This window comes from Eulemur rufifrons, chromosome 2 (assembly GCF_041146395.1).
Source record: "Eulemur rufifrons isolate Redbay chromosome 2, OSU_ERuf_1, whole genome shotgun sequence".
Taxonomy (NCBI): Eukaryota; Metazoa; Chordata; class Mammalia; order Primates; family Lemuridae; genus Eulemur; species Eulemur rufifrons.
Genome location: NC_090984.1, coordinates 23,415,626 through 23,433,105, shown reverse-complemented (window position 1 = coordinate 23,433,105; position 17,480 = coordinate 23,415,626). Strand labels below are relative to the sequence as shown.

At 45.8% G+C, this 17,480-nt stretch overlaps 1 protein-coding gene across 4 annotated transcripts in view; it reads left to right on the top strand.

The window, feature by feature from the left end:
• NEO1 (neogenin 1) overlaps nucleotides 1-4,919 on the top strand; it is a 193,758-nt gene extending 188,839 nt beyond the window's left edge. For all 4 annotated transcript variants that reach the window (XM_069482076.1, XM_069482094.1, XM_069482085.1 and 1 more), the window contains 3 exons: nucleotides 657-920; nucleotides 3,213-3,349; nucleotides 4,186-4,919. In XM_069482076.1, the coding sequence (XP_069338177.1) occupies nucleotides 657-920; nucleotides 3,213-3,349; nucleotides 4,186-4,269 (485 nt within the window). In that variant the 3' untranslated portion in view covers nucleotides 4,270-4,919. The remainder of the gene's footprint in view (nucleotides 1-656; nucleotides 921-3,212; nucleotides 3,350-4,185) is intronic.
• The last annotated feature ends 12,561 nt before the right edge of the window (nucleotides 4,920-17,480 follow it).

Sequence of the window (17,480 nt, the reverse complement as noted above, 5' to 3'; positions counted from 1 at the left end):
ATCTATCCCTATTTCTTTCTCTGGGCCAAAACGCCCCTCATTTGGCGTGATCTTAAAGCTGTGTGCAGACCTCTGGACTGTTTGGTTGTCCAGGTCGTGCTTGAGCTGTGGGGCTTTCGCTCTGGTGAGGCCGTGCATCATGCCTGGTGGACACGAAGGCCTATGACATTGGCCTCTTCTGCCGTGACTACCAGGCCTTGCCAATAGAGCTTGCTCCTGCCAGGGCCCCAGCCAGCCTTGGTGACTAGACATGGTTGTCCATGAAAGGCTACTCTCTAAGACTATCAGTAAGTGAGTGAGGATTTTCATTTTCTTTTATACTTAATTATATTTTAACAGAAATAGTCTCAGAAACCTTTATATGTGCTCCATAATAGGTACTGAGGAGAACTTTAAATCTGTAAAATTGTGACCATTTAGTTGTGTAGGTGAAAAAATTGGAACAGCTGGTTGGATACAAAATTGTTTGGGACTCTTTCAGAGTAGACCACTCCTGGCCTTGGCAGTGGTGCTGCTAATCCACGTTCCCTTGACCAGCACTGATCCCCAGTGCTTACTGAACTGGTACAGGGGGCCCCTAGAAATAGCCCAAATCCTTGGCTTTGCACATGTTCAATGGCAAAAGAAATGCTAACCTTTAGACTTTCCCGCTGTAGAATCCGTTCGAAATACCCCCAGCACTGACACCATGCCAGCCTCCTCGTCTCAAACATGCTGTACTGATCATCAGGATCCTGAAGGTGCTACCAGCTCCTCTTACTTGGCCAGCTCCCAAGAGGAAGATTCAGGCCAGAGTCTCCCCACGGCCCACGTTCGCCCTTCCCACCCATTGAAGAGCTTCGCTGTGCCAGCGATCCCACCGCCAGGACCTCCCACCTACGATCCTGCATTGCCAAGCACACCGTTACTGTCTCAGCAAGGTGGGTGAGGACAGCACCACCACTACAGGGACCCAGTGGCTCAGGCTTAGGACAGAAATCACATTTGAAGAATAACAAAGCAAATATCCTCCAAGCTCATCCCAGCAACTTAGGTAGAGTGGTAGTGCGTCATTACCCCACTCAGGAACATATACCAACCAGAGAACAATTTGCTGGGGAGCAGGGCTGCCCTTTTGAATTGTGTCTGCGTGCAGGGCCCTTGGTGGTAAAATCCAGTGGCATGGGAATGGGCAATAGGTCTGGCCTGCCTACCCCCCTGGGACCCCCTAACTCCACAAGATGCCTGCAAGGCTAGAGAAGGGGTCAGGGAGGCCAAGACTTAGACTCATAGGGTGGTGAAACCTCAGAAGGAACCTCAGGGTAGGAAAATGAACTCTGCAGAATTGCCCAAGTTCACAGAGCTCAACAACGGTCCCTGACCTCAAAGGCATGCGTTCCCCCCTACTTTTCCACATTATTATCTGTTACGATGGTTGGTTTCAGAGTAAGTCAGTGGTTTTCAAATTTTCTGGTCTCAGGACCTCTTTATATCTTAAAAGCTATCGAGGACACACAAGAGCTTTTCTCCACCTGGGTTATCTCTATCAGTAGTCACCATATTAGAAATTAAAACTGAGAAATTTTTTTAATAATTCATTTAAAAATAGCAATCTGTCATGTTATGATAAGTAGCATATTCTTATGAAAAATAACTATTTTTCAAAACAAAAATACAGTGAGAAGAATGTCACTGTCTTATTTTTTTGCAAATCTCTAGTGTCTGGCTTAATAGAAGACAGCTGGATTCTCCTATCTGCTTCTGTATTCAATCTGTTGCAATATGTTGTTTTGGTTGAAATATAAGAAGAAAATCTGGCCTCACAGATCTGTAATTAGAAAAGGGAAGAGTATTTTTATAACCTTTTTAGATAATTGTGGATTTTCTTTTTTGATACTATAGCAAAATTCAACAAAGTTGTAATTTTTTGCAGGTTTGTTTATAATGTCAAGTCTAAAACCATAGTGGTGAACTGTTCATAGTCCTAGTCCATTAAAATTCATTGGCCTATCTTGTATTTTGAATGCATGATACTAAAACATCACACATTGGGCATTTAGGAAATACTCGTTCACTAAGTTATGCAAATCCTCCAAATATTGGTACATTTCATTATTCAATATCTAAAAACACATTATTTGAGGTCAAGAGTTTGAGAACAGCCTGGACAACTTAGCAAGACCCCGTCTCTACAAAGATAAGAAAAATTAGCCAAGTGCAACTGCACACACCTGTAGTCCCAGCTACTTGGGAGGCTGAGGCAGGAGGATCACTTGAGCCCAGGAGTTTAAGGTTATAGTGAGCTATGATCATGCCACTGCACTTCACCCTGGGCAACAGAACAAGACCCTGTCTGTTAAAAAATAAAAGTAAATAAATAAAAACGTATTCATTAATATCATCAAAGTATGTAAGTATTAAGCTCTCAATCCCATGTTAGCAGGAACAAGGTTTTCAAAATTCTTATTTTCACTTAAAACATAAATTGATCATTGGCAAAAAACACTGTCCATTGTTTTCCTTTAATTGACAGGCTCACTTTGTTATTTTCTAGAAACTGTCTGAATAACCAGTTTGCCTGTCAGTCTGTCTTTGAACTAACAGCAGTGCTCCACGATAAAAACATAATTCAGCTCAACTCAGACTATCCCAAGTGCCTTTCTTTAGGATAACATCATACTTTGTAGACAGCAGGAGTACCTTGTGCGTACTTTCCATTTTGTCACGTACAATAGGGTCAAGATTTAGTAAAATAAGTAATTCTTATTGCTTTGTTGAGGATGGTCTTCAGTGAAACTGGCTTTTTAAAACTGCAAGTTTATGTCACTGAGCAACTTTACAATGTGGTGCTGCTACCTTAATTTGCTCTGAGGCTCTAGCAGTCTTACCTACCGTTGCTTTCATACCGGCAGTGAAAAGGCCAATAATGTCTATTATTATGAAAAGAGTTTTGATTTCCCAGACATCCTGCAAGGGGTTCGTGGACCACCACACTTTAAGAACCACTGGACTAGAATATTCATTTTCTAAAGCCAATGGAATATTTCCTCTGGCTTCTTAAATGCCCTGCCAGCCATCTCCCTCGCTTCTTGTTCCGATAACTTTTCAGAGCAGGATCCCTGCACTAGGTCTGTGTGCGTCCCTCACCCTGAAGCAGCATGTGGACCTTGTGTGCCTCCCTGAGGTCAGGGTGCAGGCTGGCCACACCCCTGACGGCGCCCTTTCCCCCTCAGCTCTGAACCATCACATCCACTCAGTGAAGACAGCCTCCATCGGGACTTTAGGAAGGAGCCGGCCTCCTATGCCAGTGGTTGTTCCCAGTGCCCCTGAAGTGCAGGAGACCACGCGGATGCTGGAAGACTCGGAGAGTGTAAGTTGACAGGGCCGTCAGCCCAGCCAGGGTGGCTGGGAACATGTCCTAGTGCCATCAAGTGTGCTGGTTGAACTCCTCTCCGCCCAGGAGTGTGAGGCACATGGACTCATCATTCAGCAGATGTGTTTTGAGCATCTCCTCTGAGCCAGGAACTGTGCTGAGGACTTGGTCCGCTTTCTTTCTCATACCTGCTCTGGTGTAGCTTAAATTAGCTCATTACACCAGCTCAATTAGTGACCCCCCCCCCACACACCTGCCTTTCTTTCAGTTCTGACCCTCTGTCTGGTTCTCTTTTCTTGGTTTGAGACCATCCACATGTTCTTTTACCCCTCAGTTCTACTTCCTGACCTTTTTGGAATAGGATGTTGCAGGAGAAAGTGCTTGAGTGGTTGCTCCCAAAACAAAAATCACCAGAGTCTCTCCGTGATCTTTCCCTCTCAAATTCCAATGAAAATGTTCTCCCTGTGCGTTTCCAGAGACAGGATTGGCTAAGAGGAAAGCTTGGGGCCCAGAGATCCAGGGCCGTGCCAACTGTGCTGACTGTGGCAGAAACCTAGAGCGGACAAGCAGTGGTGTCTCTGGCTTGGGAGGTCATTGTGGCCTGGGGAGTGTGGGTGGGGAGAAGGGCATTGTGCAGTGTTGGGACATGGGACTGGTGACCTTGGGGACATCCTGCTACATCTGACTCTTATGAGCCAGCCTGGGTTTCTGGAGGCCAGTCTTCTCGGGCAGTTTTACCACTGACCACCTGACGCTTTGGCCTCTGTCTCTGGGCTTTCCTTCCCAGATGGCTCCTCGGATCATGCCCAGTAACAGTGTTCTCTTTTCCACAGAGCTATGAACCAGATGAGCTGACCAAAGAGATGGCCCACCTGGAAGGACTGATGAAGGACCTAAACGCCATCACGACAGCATGACGACCTTCACCAGGATGTGACTCTAAGCCAGAGTCTTCTGAAGTCTTGGGACTTAGCCTTGAAAACAAGGAATTGTACAGAGTACGAGAGGACAGCACTTGAGAACACAGAGTGGGCCAGCAGGCCAGCCAGCAGGCCAGCCAGCGCCCCCGTGCGGGGCTGGCTCCAGGCGTGGCCGCCTGCCTTCTCCTGGTCAGCCTGGAAGGAGCCTGTGTCGAGGCAGCTTCCCTTTGCCTGCCGATACCCTGCAGGACTGGGCACCATGGGCCAAAATTTTGTGTCCAGGGAAGAGGCAAGAAGTGCAACCTGCATTTCACTTTGTGGTCAGGCTGTGTCTTCGTGCTGCGACTATGGAGTGTAGACATTGGCATTTATGTACAATTTTATTTGTGTCTTATTTTATTTTACCTTCACAAACAGAAACACTATCAAAAATCAAGGAAGTCCGTGGTGTTCTCCACAAGTGGTTGACATTTGACTGCTTGTTCCGATTATGTAAGGAAAGTCATTGACAGTGTGGGTTGTTCCAGGGGGTGGCTTGTTTTTTGGTTTTGTTTTTATATTTTAATTCTGAGTCATTGCATCCTCTACCAACTGTTAGTCCATCACTTTGACGGGGAGGAAACGTTGCATTGCTGTAAGCTTTTTTATTATTTTTTATTATAATTATTAAAGGCCTGACTTTCTGCTCTCATCACTGTGAGATTACAGATCTATTTGAATTGAATGAAATGTAACATTGAAAAGACTTGTTTGTTGCTTTTCTGTGCAGTTTCAGTACTTGGGTGGGGGGCTGGGGATTGGGAATAGGAAATGGATGGGCCACTGGGGTCCTATGAATGTTTCAGTCATTGTACTTTCTTCCAGAAGCCTGCAGACAAATGGAAGCATCTTCTTTATTGTCCTTTCCTGGCATGTCCATCTTTATTGTGACTACATTGCAACTGGAGTTTCATTTGGATCTGGTAAAAAAAATTCTGTGCAATAGTTGGGTTCGAGGATTTAGCTGCCCTGATGTGTTGGTCATAGCCTGGGGAGAACGTGCATGCTGAGGACTCAGGGACTGTATGTCTAATTGCAGGAGTGATGCAGGAGTAGGGCAAGAGCGTGACCCTGTTCTGGAATCAGAAAGCAAAGGGTGAGAGCCTCTCCTGCTGCTATCATGGGTTCCCTCTGAGGAAGGAACTTGGTTTCCACGTGTGTCTCCTGCTTCTCTCTAGTTCTGTCCTCAGCCAGGGCCATGCTCACTTCCCCACTGCAGAGCCCCTTCAGAAAGAGTGTTGGCAAAACGAGGCCGGGCACAGCGGCTCAGTGCCCACGAGGCTTCCCCACATCTTCCTAAACAGTATTCCTCAAGTAGCAGGGGACAGGGACAGCAGAGAGCGACGGGGCAGTGCACCTGCTTCCATGCAGCACTCAGCTAAGCCCTGATCAGGAGGAGGTGGTGGGAGGTTTCTGAGGTTTACTGAGTGACTCAGCCACACATGGAAGCCTTTGCCTTTGCAAATAGTTCTGGGTTCTAGTTCTTAAAAAGGTAAGGAGCTGAGGTGTGTGTGTTTTTAAATACTAGGAATATGTAGTGAATAGTACAGGACTGACCCTCAGGCATCTGCCCCAATCCCCAACAAATCCCCAGAAGACAGCATGAAAGGCAGCGTAGACAGTAAATCGGGCTTCGGTTCTATAGCCAAGAAGAGATCAGCCACTGAGACCACCAGTGGGAACCCCAGCCCGCCTGCCCACACCCGCTACTGGCAGGCCATCTGCCTTCGAACGTGGGTTATTTCCCTTTTTTACGTCTTACACACATTTTCTTTTCTGCAAGATGAATTCTCTGTATTTATTATTTTGGGGCTAATGAAAAGTGCAATGCTGGAACTCCTGCTGCCAAGCAAGCTGGTCACAGGGTGGTGCCAGGCGGGATTCTGGAAAACCAGTGCACTTAGATCCTGAAAAGAGCAGTCAGAGCACTCTGGCCACCAGAAGGGCGAGATTCCCCAGAAACCGTCTCACCTTTATTTGCCCAAAGAACATGCTCGGTATTTTGGGCATTCCCTGCCGCGAACCCTGACACCTCTGTTACCTCAGGGCCTTGGTACCTGGATACTGCCGCAGGATTGGGGGTGGGGGTGGGGGAGGGGACTTATTTTTAAATAAAATAACTGTTCAAAGTTGGGGGACTTTTTTAAATTAAAAAGGAAAGCTATTCTGTATTGCACCTTTTCACAATTTAATACATTTTCCTGTGATTTTTGAAACTAAACCATTGTGTGTCTTGTAGCGTCCTAGTTGAGCTGCTGCTCGGCAGCTTCCTCCCGGGGATTCGAACAAACGTGCTGTGGCCCTGCTGCCTGCGGAGGGGCCGGAGGGCTGCCGGGACTGGTGTCTGTACACACTTGTTTGGCCTTTTCTGTAGTTGATGCTGTAAACTATATGGCTTTTTAAAAACAATTTCATGTTTTTATTTAGTATTGGAAACCCAATACACTTTTTTTAATCCAATCAAACTCTGGTCTGGTCAAAGAGTTCTTTTCCTTTGTCCTTAAGAAAACAACTTTGGGGCCCCCTGTTTCCCAGCCTCTGACTGACTTCACCATTGTCCTGGCAAGTAAAGGGTATAAAGGGGGACCCAGAGGGGTGGCAGGTGAGCCGGGCGGCTGCAGGAGGCGTTCTGACCGTCAGCCAGCGCCAAAGATGAGTCCTGTTCCTGTCCCCACCCGCTGTTGCTGCCCTGCAGGGACTGAGCAGCCTGAGGAATCAGAGCTGGCCCCTGGCCCCTGGCCCCCGAGTGGCGTGCAGGCCGAGTCCCTGTGCGGCAGCCGCTCTGCGAGCTCACAGACAGCGTCCGCGGTGGCCTGGCCTCCCCACTCCCAACCCAGGCTCATGGGTGCCTGGCGCTGCCCGCGGCAGGTGTCTCCAAGGAGGCCGCTGCGCCGCCTCGTGCATTCCCTCTGTCAGGTCCCCCTGGCGCCTCAGGGTCTGGGCCACGGAACCGCGGTGACCCCGCCTGCCACGGGCCTGCCCTCCAAGGGCTTGCCTTAAGAGTGAAGGCTGGAGACGACACCCTGCCCTCGCTCGCCGCCCCTCTGCCCCGCGGCTCGTCCGCTGCCCTGCCAGAGTGTTCTTCAGGAAGCCGAGTCCCATCGTTCCCACTGGCGGCGCCACACCGGCCTCAGGATGAAGCTGAGCTCCCAGGGCCCGAGGTCTGTGCTCGTCTGCGGCCGCCTCGCGCCCTGGGCCAGCCGCGGGGACCTGCGTGTGACGCGCCCCTAGGTGGCGCTCTCGGCACGTCTCACAGTGATTACCCGTCTGGGTCTTTCCCACTGGCCCGTGGGCTCAGCGGGGACGAGGCAATTTCTCACGCCTTTCTGAGTGCCTAATGCCGGGGCAGTTTGTGACAACAGCAGATGCTCATCTCTTGGTCGGGTGGACCAGCAGGCGCAGGACTTGCGGCCTGGAGCGTGTGGAAAGGCCTCCCCACAGCCGCGCCCTCCCCTCCCTGGCAGGGACCCAATGGCCCCTGGTGCCATGGTGCCAGGACCCTCCCCTGTCAGCAGCCGTGCCTTTGGGTACTGGGGTAAACTTGATATAAACAACGACCTCTCGGCCGGGCAATCATAGGAAACGATGCTGATGCCACGTGACCGGCTTGGCCCTGAAGCTAAGACAAGCTCGCCCCCCAGATTTGTTCTAAAATGGGCGTTAGGAACACGGTTCTGTACGAAAGAGAAATGCCTTTTCCCCTCCCAGTTTCAGCCACTTTCCTGCCGGGGGTGTGGAGCATCCTCAGGAGAGACTGGAGGACAGCAATAAACAAGCCACCAAAGGGGTGACAGGCTGGAGAGACAGGGACCCCAGAGGGGCCACCCCTAACCACTCTGACAAAAGGGCCCCAGACAGCAGTTGCGAGACTGTCACCCTTGGGCTCCCAGCTACTGAGGCGGGGAGTCTACCGAGATGCTGCAGGGAGAGAATACCTTAACTAAAATTGTCATAATCTTTTAAAAGTATGTAATGTTGAAAAAATGCTATTTAAAACAATTACCCTCTAAGCATACAGGCTGATGTCCATCTCAAGATGTCCCTTTACTCAACTAGGAATTTGATTTTGGAAGTGAAATGGGGACTGAGCTCAGGAAAGGTTGGAGGGAGCACCTGCCGCAGCGGAGCATAAGAACTATTCGGAATTTCCTGAAATAATCGGGGCAGGGGTGGGGACGCTGGCCGTACAATCCACACGGCGGTGAGAGGAGGAGGGCTGTGTGGGAAGTGCCCCAGCGGGAGAAGGCTGGCCTTGAGGTGTTCAAATAACTTTGTAAATGAGAACATCGTAGAGATGATTTAATGCTGCTTGCACTTCTGTGAAGTAAACCTACAGCTCCTCAAATCTTGCCTAACGTCCGCCATGTGCACAAGGACTTGCTTGAGTTCCTCGTTACTCCCCCAGTGAAGAAAAGAGCATCTGGGCCAACATGGTGGCGGACAAACCATGCGTCTGGCATCGTGAGGGGGGAACGGGTTCACCGGAAGCTCGAGCTCAGAGCCAGAAGGGACCATAAGAATATAAACCTGAGAATTCACGGCAACCCAGGAGGAAAGGGGAGGGTAGGAGACCTTTCACAGGTCAAGAAATGTGGGTTCCAAGTAGCCTGAGCCAGATTTTAAGAGGCAGACTGACCTCACCTGGTGGCTGGGTTGCCATTATTTTACATTCCCATACCGCCTCCACAAGCTGCCCCCGCCCCCAGCAAAGCCCCATCACCTTGTCGCCAGGTACCTGTCCCTTGCTAACGGGTCTACTCTGTGGACCCGGTCTCCCAAAGGAGAAATCTGAGCCAGTCCAAATTCTTCCCTCAGCACCACAGCACACTGCTCAGCAAGTCCTGCCAGCTCTACCTGCCAAATGTCCCCCAGAGCGGCTCCTCCTCATTGTCTATTGGACACACTCCTTGTTAACCCCCTACCTTGGCCTCGCCGGCAATGCGGTGGCGATCCTCTGCACGCCATACAGGTGCTTTTCTAACTCAAATCCAATGTCTCTCCACTGCTGGACGCTGCAATAGCTCATCACCTGCCCTGCAGAATGAGCCCAATGTGGCCCTGTCTGCCTCTTCCTTTTTATTTCCCACTTAATCTGCTCCTTCACCCAAATTTGCCTCCAGAAATAGGGAGCAATTTGCCCTTGCAGGATATGCCATGACGTCTGGCCTTGGTACTATTTCTTCTGCCTTAGATTTTCTAGATCCCCTGCCCTCACCATTGGCTGGCTTTGCCTGGCAAATGCCTATTTGTCTTTTAAGACCCAGCCTAACCATCCAGTCCCCTGATTGTTCTTGTTCTTATTTCTGTCTCCTCCAATACGCTGTGACCTCCTCAAGGAAAGCAATCATGCTTGTGTTTGGATCCTACAGCCCAGCGCCTGGCACATCATAGGTTTTCACTAAATGAACTTGCCTGGTGAGGCAGATAGACTTGAAATCAGATAACTAATATATCATGGCCCAGCGTTGAGGGAACTGGACAAAGCCCTAGTTCTTTCTGGGAGCATATACTTAGGAAGATTTTGCAGAGGAGCTAAGGCTGAGCTGAAGCCAGGATGCCATAAATACTAGGCTATTTATCTGGAGGGCAGAAGAGGCCACCGCTGAGCTGGGAAGCTGCCTGCTTCACGAGGCCATCAGCATACCTGGACGAGCACAAATCCCAGCCATAATGTGTCGGGCCTGTGCTCAGCCTCCTGTCGTTGGATGAGGTTCTGGGGGTGCAGAGGCTGTGAGGGAGGATGCGCAGGTCTGGCTGGCTGGCCTTCGGTGGAGAGGGCGAGCTGCTGCCATCCTCCCTCAGATTTCTGGAACTCTGCAGGGGCAGTGCCGGGCTCGGTTGAGCTAGGTTTGGCTGGCCCAGGACCACAGCTTGGGGGCAGTCCTAGCGAGTTAAGAATGCGGTTGGTTCCTTTCATAAACTCAAAACCCAGGTCTTGCTGAAAATTCTGGGCAGCTCGTGCTTGCTTGCTTGCTTGCTTGCTTTTTTTTTTTTGAGACAGAGTCTCACTCTGTTGCCTGGGCTAGAGTGCCGTGGCATCAGCCTAGCTCACAGCAACCTCAAACTCCTGGGCTCAAGTGATCCTCCTGCCTCAGCCTCCCGAGTAGCTGGGACTATAGGTGCACACCACCATGCCTGGCTAATTTTTCTATTTTTAATAGAGATGGGGTCTCTCTCTTGCTCAGGCTGGTCTGGAACTCCTGAGCTCAAGTGATCCTCCTGCCTCAGCCTCCCGAATAGCTGGGACTACAGGCATGCCTGGCTAATTTTTTCTATATATTTTTAGTTGTCCAGCTAATTTCTTTCTATTTTTAGTAGAGACAGGGTCTCGCTCTTGCTCAGGCTGGTCTCGAACTCCTGAGCTCAAACGATCCGCCCGCCTTGGCCTCCCAGAGTGCTAGGATTATAGGCATGAGCCACCGCGCCCAGCCAAGCTCCTGCTTTCTGAAAGAGGAAAGGGAGAGCTGGGCTCTAATGCTGAAGGCAAAATCCTGAAGTTCAGGCTCCCCTAGACCAGGAGACGGCAGGAGAACCAGCCGATGAACATTCTCAACTAGCGCACAGAGGGGAAACCGGGGGGCACGGAGCCAAAGAGATCTCTGTGTGGACACGTGGTGTGAGAGAAGGAATGTATGGAGCCAGTCAGAAAAGGGTCTTCCTCACCTGAGACCTGGGACTCTTTCGTTGTTAGCACAGATACTCTTAAGGGCCCACTACGTGACCGGCACTGAGGATGCAGAATGCTTAGGACAGTCTCTTGCCGCTGTGCTCACAGCCTAGAGGAGGACACAGACATTTAACAGACAGAAATTACCATCCAGCAGCACAAAAGTGCTAAGAGACCTGAGCAAAGCGATCTGGTAGAGGAAGGAAGGGATTTCTGGCCTTTACTGTGGAGTTGAGAGCCACGAAGTAGGAAACACTGAGTGTGCTGGGGAATTCGCTGAAGAAAGAAAACCAAGTTTCTTCCAGCACTGCTTGAACTAAATCTGAAAAGCAGGAAAAATTCACATACTGGATAAATTACAACAGAAATTCTTTTAAACGTAAGTTGCTCCAGAGAAAGTAAGGGCTATCTCTAACAGAGGACCAGAAAATTGAACCCAAGTGGTAAACTAAAAGAGAAGCTGGAGTTTGCCCAGGGAAAGGTCTGACACTAAGAACCAAAGGGAAGCTTGACTGGAACTGTAGGTTTTAAAAATAAACAATTATCACCGTCTCCCTTGAGAATGTATTGAGGATTTTGTGTCTATATTCATAAGCGATATCGGTCTATAGTTTTATTTTTTGGTATTGTTTTTGTCTGGTTCTGGTACCAGTGTAATACTGGCCTCATAGAATGGGGAGGTGCTCTCCTCTTGTGTATTTTTTTAAAGAGTTTGTGAAGGATTGACATTAATACATGTGATAGAATTCACCAGTGAAGCCATCTGGTCCTGGGCTTTTCTTTGTGGGAAGTCTTCTTTATTACTAATTTAATCTTTCTACTTGTTATAGGTCTATTCATATTCTCCATTTCTTCTCGAGTCAGTTTTGGTAATTTGTTTCCAAGTATTTGTCTATTTATCTAGGTTATCTAATTTGTTGGCATACTATTTTCATAGTGTTCCCTTGTAATCCTTTTTATTTCTTTAAGGTTGGTGGTAATATTTTATCTTTGATTCCTGATGTTATTATATTCTCTCTCTCTCTCTCTCTCTGGCTAAAGATTGTCAATTTTGTTGATCTTTTCAAAGAACCAACTTTTGGTTTTGCAGATTTTCTGCATTGGTTTTCTGTTCTCTATTTCCTTTATATCTGCTCTCATCTTTATTGTTTCCTTTCTTCTGCTTGCTTTGAGTTTAGTCTGCTCTTCTTTTCCTAGTTCCTTTAGGTGGATGTTTATGTTATTTATTTGAGTTTTGTTTATATCTAGGAGCTTACTGCTATAAATTTCGCTCTGAGCATTGCTTTCATGACATCCCAAGTTTTTGCTATGCTGTGTTTTTGTTTTCATTCATCTCAACTTATTTTCTGATATCCCTTGTGATTTCTTCTTTGATCCATTGGTTATTTAGGTGTATGCTTTTAGATTTGCATATATTTGTCAATTTTTCAAATTTCTGTTTCTGATTTCCATTTTTATTCTATTATGTTCAGAGAATATACTTCATATGATTTCAGTCCATTTAAGGTTATTGAGACTTGTTTTTTGGTCTTGCACATGTTCCACTCTGGAGAATGCTCCACATGCACTTCAGAAGAATATATTAACATATTCTGCTGTTTGGGGATAGAGTGTTCCAGAGATATGTTAGGTCTAGCTGTTTTAAATTGTTCAAATCTTTTTTTTCCTTGCTGATCTTCTGTCTAGTTGTTCTATCCACTACTGAATGTGGAGTATTGAGGTCTGCAACTATTACTGTTGAAGTGTCTATTTCTCCCTTCATCTGTATCAGGCTTATTTCATGAGTTTTGGGGCTATGTCGCTAGGTATATTTATAACTGTTAAAACTTCTTGATGGATTGGTCCATTTATCATTATAAAATATCCTTTGTATTTAGCAACAATTTTTGTCTTAAAGTCTACTTTGATATTAGTGAAGCTACTCTCACTCTCTTTCAGCTAATGTTTGCTTGGTATAACTTTTCACATCCTTTTACTTTCAACCAATCTGTGTCTTTGAATATGAAGTATGTCTCTTGTAGTCAGTTTATAGCTGGACATGGTTTTTTTAATCCATTCTGCCAATTTCTACCTTTAATTTGAATTTCTAATCCACTTACATTTATTGTAATTGCTGATAAGGTAGGGTTTACATCTGGCATATTGCTATTTGTTTTCTATATATCTTATGTTTTTTATCACTCTATTACTCTGTGACTGCCTTCTTTTGTGTTAAGTAGGTATTTTCTAGCACCATTTTCATTCCCTTGTCAAAAAGCACAATCACAAAAGAAAAATTTGATAATTTGAACATCATCAAAACTAAAAATGTTTACTCTTTGAAAGACATAGTTAAGAAAATGAAAAGGCCAAGCCAGAAACTAGGAGAAAATATTTGCAAAACATGTATCTTATAAAGAACTTATATTCTGAATATATCATTTACAATTCTATAATAAGAAAACAAATTACCAAAAACAAATGGGTAAAGATTCAAACAGTCACTTTGCCAGAGAACATATATGAATAGCAAATAATCACCTGAAAAGATGCTCAGTATCTTTAGTCATCATGAAAATGCAAATTGAAGCCAAGAGTTAATATTACCCATGCTCATGAATGGTAAAAATAAAAAAGACTGGCAATCTCAAGTGTTACAAGGATCTGAAGTAACTGAAACTCCCATACAATTGCTGGTGGGAACGCAAAACAGCATTCCAACTTTGGAAAATAATCTGAAGTTTCTAATAAAGTTAAAAATATACTTATCCTACGACCCAGCAGTGCCACTCCTGGATATTTACTTAAGATAAATGAAAATCTATGTCCATCTTGAAAATCATAAGAGAGTAGATTTGAGGTGTTCTCACCACAAGAAATGATAAGAATGTGAGGTAATGCAGATGTTAGCTCAACTTAGTCATTCCACGATGTATATGTATTTCAAAACATCATGTTTATGTGACAAATATATAAAAATTTTTGTCAATTTAAATAATGTTAAAAAAGAAAATCCACATCCACATAAAGATTTGACCATGAATGTGCATAGGAGCTCTATTCTTGGTGGCCAAAAACTGGAAATAGTCCAGTTGTTCATCACTGAGTGACTAAATAAACCAACCGTGCCATGTCCGCACAAGGGAACATTGCTCAGCAGTGCGTGGGTGGAGGCTAAATGAAAGAAATCAGACACAGACTATATGCTTTATGGGTCTACTTATATGAAACTCCAGAGAAGGCAAAACTTGAGTGACAGAAAGCAGATTGCCAGGGGTCAGCAGCGAGAGGAGGGGATTCACTGCAAAGAGGCGTGAGGACATCTGGGTGAGTGGTGGAAACGTTCCATACCCTCATCGTAAGACTGTGTCTATTTGTCAAAACTCGATGAACTATACACTTAAAATTGGTGAACTTGATACACATAAATTATACCTCAATAAAGAAAATAGGTACAGTTGGAAATGGCAACAGAAGTGTAAGGTACTAGGAATAATCTGTGAAATGCAAAGAACTTCACCAGGAAAATTATTCTAAGTCTCGGTTGAAAGACCCAGCAGAGCCCGTTAATGCCTAGCAAATACCCCACATGCTTCCCCACACGTCACAGCCTCCTTTGTGGTTACATCGTGGCCCTGCGACAACGGAGTATGAGCGAAAGTGATGTGTGTCACCGCAGAGGGGAGTCATTCAGACTCAGTCATCTCGTCCAGTTGTCTCCTCTCCTCCCACAGGGATCTTGGAGACCAGGGTTTCAAGTTGGTATCAGCGGAAGTGGCGGCCTGGCCAGCGCACGGCTTTACCAGAGCTGGAATAAACCTTTGTTGTGTGAAACCGTTGAAATCTGGGGCCTTTCTGTTGAGACTGTGAGTGAAAATTACCCTAATACAAAAGACATTAGAGAAGACCCGCACATGGGGAGAGTTATACCCCGCACATCCATAGGAATACAAATTTCTACAATAACGTCAATGTAATTTCAATCAGAAGCCCACTGAATGCTTCATGCATCTCAACACACTGATTCTAAAATGCCTGTGTTAGCACAAAGAGACTAGAATCACCGGGACATTCCTTAAGAAGAAAGTGGGGGGCTTACTCTCCTTGATATCAACGCACTTTTTGTGAGGTTTTTCCCATTTCGCAGATTATTCCTAGTACCTGATACTTTTGTTGCTATTTCTAATTGTACTTATTTTCTTTATTGAGGTATAACTTATATGAATCAAGTTGGCCAATTTTAAGTGTATAGTTCAATGAGTTTTTGACAAACAAACACAGTCCTACAATGAGGCCATAGAGCTTAAGTGACTAGGACAATGGACTGTTTGGACCGGGATGGACAGTTAAGCAAATAGTACAGAACAGAGCCTCAGCAGGCCCGGACGCGGTACATCAGGGAGGTGACATCGCCTGCAAATTAGTTACGCCTCCTTCAACGAACAATGTCGGAATAACTGGTTGACCAGATGAGGCAAAAAAGAAACTGAGCTACGCTTCATACCACACCAGAATCAAGGTCAGGCAGATTAAGGACTTAAATGTGAAAAGCAAAACTTCTCACACATTTAGAAATGAATATAGAACAATATCTTTATAACATCAAAGATAGGTTTCTGGCTGGGAGAGGTGGCTCACGCCTGTAATCCGAGCACTCTGGGAGGCCAAAGTGGGAGGATCACTTGAGGCCAGGAGTTCGAGACCAGCCTGAGCAAGAGCGAGACCCCATCTCTAAAAACAATTTAAAAATTAGCTGGGTGTAGTGGTGCATGCCTGTAGTCCCAGCTACTCGGGAGGCTGAGGCAGGAGGATTGGTTGAGCCCAGGAGTGTGAGGTTGCAGTGAGCTTTGATGACGCCACTGCACTCTAGCCAGGGCGACAGAGTGAGACCCTATCTCAAAAAAAAAAAAAAAAAAGATTTCTTAAGTAAAAAAGGCACTAAGGAAGCACCAGACATTTATATGCCAAATTGACCTCATTAAAATGAAAAGCTTCTGTTCATCAAATAACAGCAAAACAAACAGTGAAAATATGAAGATATTTGCAACGCATATAGTGGACAAAGGATTCATTTCACCCTCCATATAGATGTGTGTGTGTGTGTAAAATTCCTATAAATAAAAAAAAAAAAGACAACAACAGAAAATTGGTCAAATACATGAATAAATATTTCTCAAAAGGGAAAAAACACAAATGGCAAATTAATATATGAACATTCAAACTTACTAGTAATTAGGGATTTTCACATTAAAACACAATTAGAATATCACTAGATTGGGAAAAATAAGAAAGTCTGATGAATCTAACTACTGGCAAGAACGTGAAGCGAGAGTAATTGTCATACTCTGCAGGTGGGAGTGTAAATTGTCAGAACTACTTACAACAGCTTGGCATTATCTTGTAAAGTGAAGATGAATTTACCCTATGACTCAGTTATTCCACCCCTAGATACGGCGCCTGGAGAGCCTCTTACACATCCGTCTCGGAGCCGCAAACGAGACGGTCGTAGCAGCAGTGTTAGGAATCGCAAGAACTGGAACTGAAAGTCTATCTTCAGAAGAATACACGTGTAAATGCAAGAATATTCATATACTGGAGTGCTACACAGCAGTGAAAATGAACGCACTACATTCTGGACATCAACAGGGATCTCAAAATTACAATATTGAATGAAAAAAAAAATCCCGAATTGCTAAAGAATGCATGCAGCATGGTATCATTTATGTAAAGTTGAAAAATTACAAATATATTCAGTGGTGTATGAAGATGGAGGGGGCATGGCCCACCTCTGGTACAGGCAATAAAAAGGTACATTATTTATAAAGAAATTTAAAACAATAAGAAAACTTAACTAAAACTCAATCTGATTTTTATTGTTACCACACATCAGCAATTCTGAACATTACAGATAAAATCCTCCTCCCCACAAACTCAGCTACTTCCAATCCCGGCTCCCCTACCTTGGGAGGCAACTAAATACATTAGGGTTTTTTTTTTTTTTTTGGACCGGGTCTCTCTCTGTCACCCAGGCTGGAGTGCAGTGGCATAATCATAACTCACAGCAACCTCAAACTCCTGGCCTCAAGCAACCCTCCCACCTCAGCCTCCCAAGTAGCTAGGACCACAGGTGTGAGTCACTGTGCCCAGATAATTTTTTTAAAAAAATGTTTGTAGAGATGGGGTCTCATTATGTTGCCCCAGCTGGTCTCAAATGCCTGGCCTCAAGCGATCCTCCCGCCTCAGCGCCCCAAAGTGCTGGGACTACAGGTGTGAGCCACCGTGCCTGGCCTTGACTACATTGTTTAGAGACATTTATTTCTGTAGTACAAGTAGCATGAAAAGCAATGACAAAATTAAAATTCAGATGAGTGGTTTTCCTTGGAGGGAAGGAGGGAGGGAGAGGGATGCGGTTGGCAGCAGCACAGATGCCTTCAAAGGTGTCCTTATGTCCCAGCTCTGAAGCTGAGTGACGGGTACATGGCAGTCCACCTTACTTTTTTATATCTTATTTATGTGTGAAATA